This window comes from Etheostoma spectabile, unplaced genomic scaffold, assembly GCF_008692095.1.
Source record: "Etheostoma spectabile isolate EspeVRDwgs_2016 unplaced genomic scaffold, UIUC_Espe_1.0 scaffold00004385, whole genome shotgun sequence".
NCBI classification, from domain to species: domain Eukaryota; kingdom Metazoa; phylum Chordata; class Actinopteri; order Perciformes; family Percidae; genus Etheostoma; species Etheostoma spectabile.
This window is the reverse complement of record NW_022603143.1, coordinates 103,087-112,954: the sequence shown is the minus strand read 5'-3', so window position 1 is coordinate 112,954 and position 9,868 is coordinate 103,087. Positions and strand designations below refer to the sequence as shown.

Sequence of the window (9,868 nt, the reverse complement as noted above, 5' to 3'; positions counted from 1 at the left end):
ATGACGTGTTAAAAAGTGTTATTGCCTTTAGTGGGAATGATTTTCTGTAGCGGTCCGTGCGGCATCGAAGCTGTCGGAGCCTCTTAGAGAAGGAGTTCCTCTGTTGGACCAGTGGGGGGTGGAGAGGGTGGAGCTGCTCCTCTGTTGGACCACTGTGGGGTGGAGAGGGTGGAGCTGCTCCTCTGTTGGACCAGTGGGGGGTGGAGAGGGTGGAGCTGCTCCTCTGTTGGACCAGTGTGGGGTGGAGAGGGTGGTCAGGGTTATCCATGATAGATAACAGTTTGTTCCGTGACCTCCTCTCCACCACAGCTTCCAACGTGTCCTGTTTGCAGCCGATCACGGAGCCAGCCTTCCTGATCAGTTTGTTCAGTCTGTTTGTGTCGCTGGCTCCGATGCTGCTGCCCCAGCAGATGGCGGAGGAGAACAGAGCGCTGGCCACAACAGACTGGTAGAAGATCTCCAACATCCTGCTGCACACTTTGAAGGATCTCAGCTTCCTCAGGAAATAGAGTCTGCTCATCCCCTTCGTGTAAACAGCAGTGCTGTTGGTCTTCCAGTTCAGCCTGCTGTCGTTGTTGACACCCAGGTATCTGTAATCCTCCACCATGTCCACGTCACTTCCCAGGATGCAAAGGGGCTGCGGAGGCGTTCCCTTGCTCCTGAAGTTGATCACCATCTCTCTGGTCTTCTCCACGTTCAGCAGCAGGTGATTCTTACCAGACCACTCCACAAAGTCACCCACCAGTGCCCTGTACTCCCCCTCCTGTCCATCCCTTATACACCCAACAACTGCAGAGTCATCAGAAAACTTCTGTAGGTGACATGACTCTGAGTTGTACTGGAAGTATGTGGTGTACAAGGTGAACAGAAAAGGAGACAGCACAGTCCCCTGCGGGGCCCCCGTACCCCTCACCACCACATCAGACAGAACACGGTCCAGGCGGACGAACTGTAGTCTGTCTGTCAGGTAGTCAGTGATCCAGGAGACTATGGACGCACCGACACCCATCACCCGCAGCTTCTCACCAAGTAGCAGAGGCTGGATGGTGTTGAATGCACCGGAGAAATCAAAGAATTTGATTCTCACAATGCTGCCACCGCCATCCAGGTGCAAATGAGCTCGCTGCAGAAGATAGATGACAGCGTTGTCCACTCCCAGACGAGGCTGGTAGGCAAACTGTAGAGGGTCCAGAGAAGAACTCACCTGCGGCCACAGGTAGGCCAAGACCAGCCTCTCCAGCACGTTCATTACATGGGATGTGAGAGCCACTGGGCAGTAGTCCTTGAGGCCAGATGGAGTCTGGTTGAAGCTAAGGCACGTGACAGTTTTCAGGTTAATTTTATAATGAGGGAGGAACAGTCTGACCTGATAACAACATGTACACACCTCGAGTTTGATTCCAAGGAAACTGGAGCAGGAATGTTGTCCGTCAGCGTTGGCCCGCCTCTTACTGCAGCTCTGTGGTTAGCTTTTGTTTCCTCGTATTTAGATATAGAGGGGGGGGGGGTTCTAGGGCTCCAACAGGGACGTGCAGACATTTTGGGTGGCAGGGGCTCAAAGATAAAAGGCCTTATAGTAGTAGTAGTAATAGAAATTTAAACCCAATCTGAAATAGGCCTATATTAACACGTGATGAAATGCATAGAGAAACCCATTTCTGACGACCTTTGTTGTTCAGAGTGTTGCTGCAGTGAGACGGTTTGGAGACGTGTGTTAAGAGTTGTGTTGATTTGAATGAGTTTTGCAGGAGATGTGAACTGTATATTTCAGGTGACTGTTGGTAGAGTTTAAGGTGCGTTCAGGTGACTGTTGGTAGTCAGACTGTAGTTAGAGTTTATGGTGCGTTCAGGTGATGTAGGTTTAAGTTTAAGTTATTCCGTTGTATGTAACAGCCGGTCTAACAGCCGGGCTAACAGCCAGGCCAACGACCAGGCTAACAGCCGGTCTAACAGCCGGTCTAACAGCCGGGCTAACAGCCAGGCCAACGACCAGGCTAACAGCCGGTCTAACAGCCGGTCTAACAGCCGGGCTAACAGCCAGGCCAACGACCAGGCTAACAGCCGGTCTAACAGCCGGTCTAACAGCCGGGCTAACAGCCAGGCCAACGACCAGGCTAACAGCCGGTTTAACAGCCGGTCTAACAGCCGGGCTAACATTAATCCTGGAGTCTTATGTGTTAAATCAGCTGCTGTCTGACCTGACATAAACGTGTTTAAGTTATTCCGTTGTCGTCTGCATGTGTTCAGCTTTATTTTTATTAACATGCATTATTTGTCACTATAGTTACGAGTTTTATCTAAACCCTACTATAGCAGCTGTTAGATGGTTAGAAATGGTTGCACTGGCACCCAGATGCGGAGCGGCAATCGGGGGAGTCGGGACTTTTCCCGGTGGGACGGTAGTGTGTCGAGGAAGCCTGGTGTGTGGTCGCTGCTTAGGATGACAGGAGAACATCTGTCTTAGTTTGAGAAGATTAAAAGTAAATTGAGGCTTTGCTGTTAGCTTGCTGACTCGCTTAAAAACACTCTGCCCTCAATCCCGCCCAACCCAAACACCACAAACTGTCCCAGCCTATCACACCTCAGCTCTTCCCAAGCCCCGCCCTCTTTGCCCGAATTTCGATAGAAAGACTGCTCAACAACAGTTGATAATCATAATACTAATGAATATCAAACCCAGGGAGTACAGGCCCCGCCTCCTAAAGGCTCTGAGTACTTTATATATAAAAGTATTCAGGCTGATGGAGACGTTGTGACACTCCCTCATATCTCAGCAGTGAAGTCAGCGGAGATTAAAATCTAACTTGTTTCCTGGTGCTGATTAAATCGGACTCAACTGAACATAAAAAGGCTCATTTTGGCCAAAACGTCCCACATCATAGAATAATTACTGAGTTACTTCAGATCTTACAATAGTGCTGAAAAAATGAACCCCTGCTCTCATCTTAAAGTAGATCATGTAGCCCATCATTATATCCAGAAAGGTCATGTGACCTGAGAACAGGACGGCGGTCGGACCTGTAGGGCTGCCAGTCAGCGCTCTGATTGGACAGTTTTCAGGTTAATTATATAATGAGGGAGGGACAGTCTGAACTCATAACAACATGTACACACCTCGAGTTTGATTCCAAGGAAACTGGAGCAGGAATGTTGTCCGTCAGCGTTGGCCCCCCTCTTACTGCAGCTCTGTGATTAGCTTTTGTTTCCTCATATTTAGATATAGATGGGGGGGGGGGGGTTCTAGGGCTCCAGCAGGGACGTGCAGACATTTTGGGTGGCAGGGGCTCAAAGATAAAAGGCCTTATAGTAGTAGTAGTAATAGAAATTTAAACCCAATCTGAAATAGGCCTATATTAACATGTGATGAAATGCATAGAGAAACCCATTTCTGATTACCGTACCAATGGACTACAGGTGGAAGGTTTTCATTCCGGTCTCATTATTGAGGAATATAAAAAATAAATCATCAGACAACCAATTTAAATTAATTAAAATTTAAGAAATACACAAGATTTCAGACTTCACAGTTTGCTCAGAATTTAATCGTTTTAGTCACGGTGTCAAAAAGACACGTTTAATGGGAAAATAACATTTAATCATGATTTCATATGTCCTTCTATAATATGCATGTGTTATTATTCATGTAATTATTCCCAGTGCTTTTCAGGTTGTATGACTCCATTCAACTCATTCTGTGTGTGTCCCCCCTGAAGGACAGACTGCTAGTCTCTGCGTCGTCTCAGTTTGCACAGCTTCTTTATTTTGGTTAAACAAGTCTCTCTCTCCAGAACAATTCCTCTCCTGCTGAACAGAAACCTCCACAACACACGGCATTAAATTATTATTATATACCTCCTGGATCCTAATGGTCCCATCAGATTTACCTTTACCTTTTTAATTTTAGACATTTAAAATGAAAAAACAAACATGTTTTTGTTTCTCCATTAGTGGATATCTGAATTTTCATACCAGTCGCTATGCCAACGTTCCCCATAGTACCAGACATAAGAGAACATCAGAGGAGGAAGATCTTTAGATTGGTTTCAGCTTTTAGAATATCAAGGCAAGGCAAGGCAGCTTTATCTGTAGAGCACATTTCAGCAACAGGGCAATTCAATGTGCTTTACACAAAATCAGTTAAACAGATAAAACACAAGTACAAACAGTTAAAAATCATAAGCATTAAAAACCGGTAAAACACATGAATAGACAGTTAAAAACAAAATAGAAACATTAGGACACATAAAACCCAAGAATAAAAGTTACAGTGCAGCATAAGAAATTTAAAGAAATGAGCATTCATTTAAAGAAAGGCAGCATCAAAAAGAAAGGTCTTCAGCCTTGATTTAAAAGAACTGAGAGTAGCAGCGGATCTGCAGGTTTCTGGGAGTTTATTCCAGATATGAGGAGCATAGAAACTGAAAGCTGCTTCACCCTGTTTAGTTCTGACTCTGGGGACAGAAAGTAGACCTGTCCCAGATGACCTGAGAGGTCTGGGGGGGTCATAGTGTAGTAGCAGACCTGTCCCAGATGACCTGAGAGGTCTGGGGGGGTCATAGTGTAGTAGCAGACCTGTCCCAGATGACCTGAGAGGTCTGGGGGGTCATAGTGTAGTAGTAGACCTGTCCCAGATGACCTGAGAGGTCTGGGGGGGTCATAGTGTAGTAGCAGATCAGAAATGTATTTTGGACCTAAACCGTTAAGGGATTTATAAACTAGCAAGAGTACTTTGAAATCAATTCTTTGAGACACAGGAAGCCAGTGTAAAGACTTCAGAACTGGAGTGATGTGATCCAGTCTCTTGGTCTTAGTGAGGACTGGAGTGATGTGATCCAGTCTCTTGGTCTTAGTGAGGACTCGAGCAGCAGCGTTCTGAATCAGCTGCAGCTGTCTGATTGATTTTTTATGGAGACCTGTAAGGTGATAGTAGGCTGACTTTGTTATTGTTTTAATGTGGCTGTTAAAATTTAGGTCTGAGTCCATGACTACACCAAGATTTCTGGCTTTGTCTGTTGTTTTTAACATTGTTGTTTGAAGCTGAGCGCAGACTTTTAATCGTTCCTCTTTTTTTCCAAAAACAACCACCTCAGTTTTTCCTTCATTTAATTTCAGAAAGTTCTGGCACATCCAGTCGTTAATTTGTTCGATGCACTTAGTCAGTTTTTGTATTTGACTATAGTCCCCTGGCGATAAGGTTATGTAAATTTGTGTGTCGTCCGCATAACTATGATAAATTATTTTGTTTTTCTCCATAATCTGAGCCAGTGGAAGCATGTAGATGTTAAACAGAAGAGGCCCCAGAATGGAGCCTTGCGGAACTCCGCACATCATATTTGTTCGCTCAGATGCATAATTACCTATAGACACAAAGTAATCCCTATTCTTTAGGTAGGATTCAAACCAGTTTAGTACTGAGCCAGAAAGGCCAACGCAGTTTTCCAATCGGTCTAGTAGTATGTCGTGGTCGACCGTGTCAAATGCAGCACTGAGATCAAGTAATACTAAGATTGAAAATTTGCCATTATCTGTGTTAAGGTGGATGTCATTAAAGACTTTGACAAGAGCCGTTTCAGTGCTGTGGTCGGAAACCCGACTGAAAGGTATCAAAACTGTTGCTTAGTGACAAGAAATGGTTGAGTTGTTGAAAGAATACTTTTTCAATGATTTTACTTAAAAACGGAAGGTTTGATATCGGCCTATAGTTGCTCATTAGTGACTTGTCTAGGTTGTTCTTTTTTAAGAGAGCCTTGATTACTGCAGTTTTCAGGGCCTGTGGAAAGATTCCTGAAAGAAGAGATGTGTTCACAATCTGTAGAAGATCAGAAGTCAAACAATTGGAAACATTTTTGAAAAGTCCCGTTGGTAGAATATCAAGGCAACAGGTCGAGGTTTTCAGATGTTGTATAATGTCCTCCGGGTTTTTATTGTTGATCGTATGAAATTCTGTCATATTGGAACTAGTTTTGCTTGAACACTGTGACAACACATATCCTGAACTTGATATGGAGGCACTGGCTGTTTGTCTAATCTTCTGAATTTTGTCTTTGAAGAAGGAGGCAAAGTCATTGCAGGCCTTGGTAGATAAAAGTTCAGATGCTACTGGTATTGGAGGGTTTGTTAACCTATCAACAGTAGCAAACAAAGCACGTGAATTATTATTGTTTCTAGAGATAATATCAGAGAAGGACCTTCTTGCATTCCTCAGAAGAAGTCAAGATGAGAATTTCTGACTTTATTCTCCATATTTCAACATTATTCCTGATATTTAGAATATGCTAAATTTGGATTTAGACTTTCATTCAAAATATTTTTCAACATTTAGACTTAATTCTCAAAATCCAAAAAGACAACAACTTCTATCTCTGATTTATTGTTTTTATGTCTGGCACTAATACTGAAAGTTCAACTTTATTCTCAACAATAAAGATCATCCTCGACTGAAATCCAACTTGTGTGTAAACCAGCTTTTCTGTTCTCACTGCTTCCTCAGGCCTTGTGTTCAACACCTGCTTTATTTTACACTTTTTATTCTACAATCCCATATTTACACATTTCTTTGACTCATAAACCATCTTACAGAATTCATGAAACCAATAAAAAATGGCCAAAGTGACCAGTAATTATCCAAAAGACTTTTCACACAAGATAGAACCATCCATTAACTTTTTCTACCCGGTATAACAAGGACACATACTGTGTTCTGGAGACATTATGGGATGGAATAGGCCTCACTCTTAAATGAAGCTTCATGACACAATCAAATATTCAGCTATATGTTTTCTGGGGCTGCTCATCAAATACTAATACATGTGGATCTGATTACATAATCAACACATTAATATGATGCATCATGACACATGTTATGTAGACGATATCTATTTAAACCTCTGTTAAACCCACAGACATTTATTATAACTTCCAGAAGAAATCAGTTTCTAAAGACACCAAATATGTCAAGATGAAGTTTGAGTTCATTTGTAAAGAATTGCTGCACATTTAACATATGATAATAAATGGAAAAAGTGTAAATCAGTCACCACAGGAAACAGATTCTGTAGAAAATAAGATGTAAAATATATGAATATGTACATTTGTTCCCTTGCTTTAAAATGAATCAATACCTGAAATGAGATCAGTGATTAGTTTACTCTGACAGGAGAGATGATCAGAGGGGCAGAGTTTTTACCACCATCATTAGGGTAGGGACCGAAGTATGGGAAGAGTTTCTCAGTGAAGGAGCAGCCAGTAAAGGAGTAGATAAGAGCTGCAGCATCTACGTCATAAAAGGAGACCAGACCCTCCTCATAGTCCACAAACACCCCCACCTTCTGAGGAGGAGACTTCAGAGAGAGACGGACACCAGGGCCAGCAAGAGCTCTGTACTCATTCCCATTTCTCAACCATATCGTCCAGTAACCATACCGAGGGCTCAGTGTGATGTCTCCCTTCCTGTTGATCGACTCTCTGGCCACTCCTAATGTCCATGCAGTCTTTCTTTTAACTTGAACCTCAAAGTAAAATCTGCCTGAAGAGAAACTCTGTTTTCCTAAAACACAAACACACTTAGAAAATCTCTCCGGGCTGTCTGGGAGATTCTTCTTTACATCACCATGATTCACTTGTTTCCCATCATCAGACAGGAAGACCCAGAGATTAGCTGTATCAGGATCAAGAGTCACATCCACTGCATACTGCTGGACCCTCTTCAGCTCGGCTTCAACCAGCTTCTTCATCTCTTTACTGAGTGTCTCCTCCAGCTGAACCACAGCTTTCACCACAGTCCCCTCATATGATGATGGACGGACGCTGACCTCTGTCCAGTCCTTGGTGGGTGGAGGTTGTTGGATGTTTAGGGACTGGGCCCTCTGGAGAAGATGGAGGTGGTCTTCAGAGCGTAACATCTGCTCCACCTCAGTGCTTCTCTTCATCAGCTCAGAGATTTCCTGTTCCAGCTCTGTGATGAAAGCTTCGGCCTGTTTTTCTCTTGTTTTCTGCTTCTCTTTGATGGTGTTGATGAGCTCATTCAGGCCTCTCTCAGCAGACTCCTTCAGAGAAGTGAAGACCTCAACACCTTCTGCTATCTCTCTGTCTGCAGCTTCCTCACTGAGGTCCACTGAGTATTTAACCTCCAGAATCTTCAGTCGTCTCTTCTGGATCATCTGCTGAATTTCAGCCTCTGTCTTCCCCAGCTCTGCTTTCATTTCTTCATATTCTTCTATTAGAGGAACAACATCATGCGTCTTGTGGTCTAAAACAGTGCAGAGCATGCAGACACATGTCTGGTCGGTCTTACAGAACAGCTCCAGAGGTTTATCGTGCTCCGTACACATCCTGCCTTCCAGGTTCTCCACAGGGTCGATCAGCTGATGTCTTTTCAGACGTGAAGCTGACAGATGAGGCTCCAGGTGAATCTCACAGTAGGAGACCAGACACACCAGGCAGGACTTCAGGGCCTTCAGTTTGGTTCCAGTGCAGACGTCACAGGGAACTTCTCCTGGTTTGGACACTTGTTGCTCTGAGCTGCTGCTGCTGGCTTTCTGTTGAGCTGATTGTCTGAACTGAGCGACCATCTCAGAGATGAAAGTGTTGACCCTCAAATCAGGTCTTCTGGTAAAACGCTCCTTACACAGGGGACACAGGTACTGGTCATTAGTATTCCAGTGATCAGTGATGCAGGTTTTGCAGAAGTTGTGACCACATGGTGTGGAGACAGGATCAGAGAACACATCCAGACAGATGGAGCACAGAAACTGATCTTCAGACTGCAGATAGTTTGCAGCAGCCATATCTACACAGAAAGGAAATAAAAAGAGAAACATCATATTTAAAACCTGTGAACAGACTGATCTCAGCCTTCAGCCTATGGTTACTTGGCAACAAGTAACATTATCTGTTCAAAACTCTTAATCACCTTGATACCGAGTTCACTCTCACCAAACTGGTCTTGTGTCTTAATGACAGGTCCACTTTATTTGACGTCAAGGTAAAATATTTATGACTTAATTACAGTCTAATGTGATGTCAACACATAATGCTAAGTAGTATTAAAGGGCGAAAATACGCATATACATCGGGAGGTTATTTAGAGACTCCTTAAAGCTGCATTATATCTGATCTCCAGCAGGGGGGGGGACTCCTTAAAGCTGCATTATATCTGATCTCCAGCAGGGGGGGGGACTCCTTAAAGCTGCATTATATCTGATCTCCAGCAGGGGGGGGACTCCTTAAAGCTGCATTATATATGATCTCCAGCAGGGGGAGACTCCTTAAAGCTGCATTATATCTGATCTCCAGCTGGGGGGACTCCTTAAAGCTGCATATATATGATCTCCAGCAGGGGGAGACTCCTTAAAGCTGCATTATATCTGATCTCCCTGGGGGGGGGGGGGGGGGGGACTCCTTAAAGCTGCATTCTATCTGATCTCCTCAAGAGTGTATGGCTGCAGCCTGGAGCGTCTCATGTCATCCGTCCCGTCACATGCGGTCTCGTCTCATGCGGAGGTGTGTCCAACGGTAAATTCAGAGGGTCAAAAATACGAAATCGCAAATAATTTTCCAGATGGAGTCACAGGTAAATCTGTGACCACATTTTTTGCAATCAATTGAAAAACGTTAAAAACTGTTAAGGTAACAATTTTGCCATACATATAGTTTGCTCATTTCTGAATGTTATGATTGTGTTATACCACATTAACGTAGCCTACATTTGATGAAACCTGTATCAGCCACGCAGCCATTTCTGCCAACTAACGGCAGGATTTCCTGAGGAGGGGTAACAAGGATCTGCACACAGCAAGAACAAGAATACAAAAATATACATGTATGTTTTCTCTCTAGTGTGACTGCGTTGATGGCTTTTTATGTGTCT

At 43.8% G+C, this 9,868-nt stretch overlaps 1 protein-coding gene across 4 annotated transcripts in view; it reads right to left on the bottom strand.

Moving 5' to 3' along the window:
- LOC116677099 (E3 ubiquitin-protein ligase TRIM21) overlaps nucleotides 1-9,868 on the bottom strand; it is a 55,874-nt gene that overhangs the window by 31,055 nt on the left and 14,951 nt on the right. The window contains exon 2 of one of the 4 annotated variants that reach the window (XM_032507768.1): nucleotides 7,105-8,788. The exons of 2 other annotated variants lie outside the window; for them this stretch is intronic. In XM_032507768.1, coding sequence (XP_032363659.1) covers nucleotides 7,140-8,788 — 1,649 coding nt within the window. In that variant the 3' untranslated portion in view covers nucleotides 7,105-7,139. Of the gene's footprint in view, nucleotides 1-7,104; nucleotides 8,789-9,868 lie in introns of those variants that run through there. One more of the 4 variants, XM_032507772.1, reaches the window with a different exon arrangement.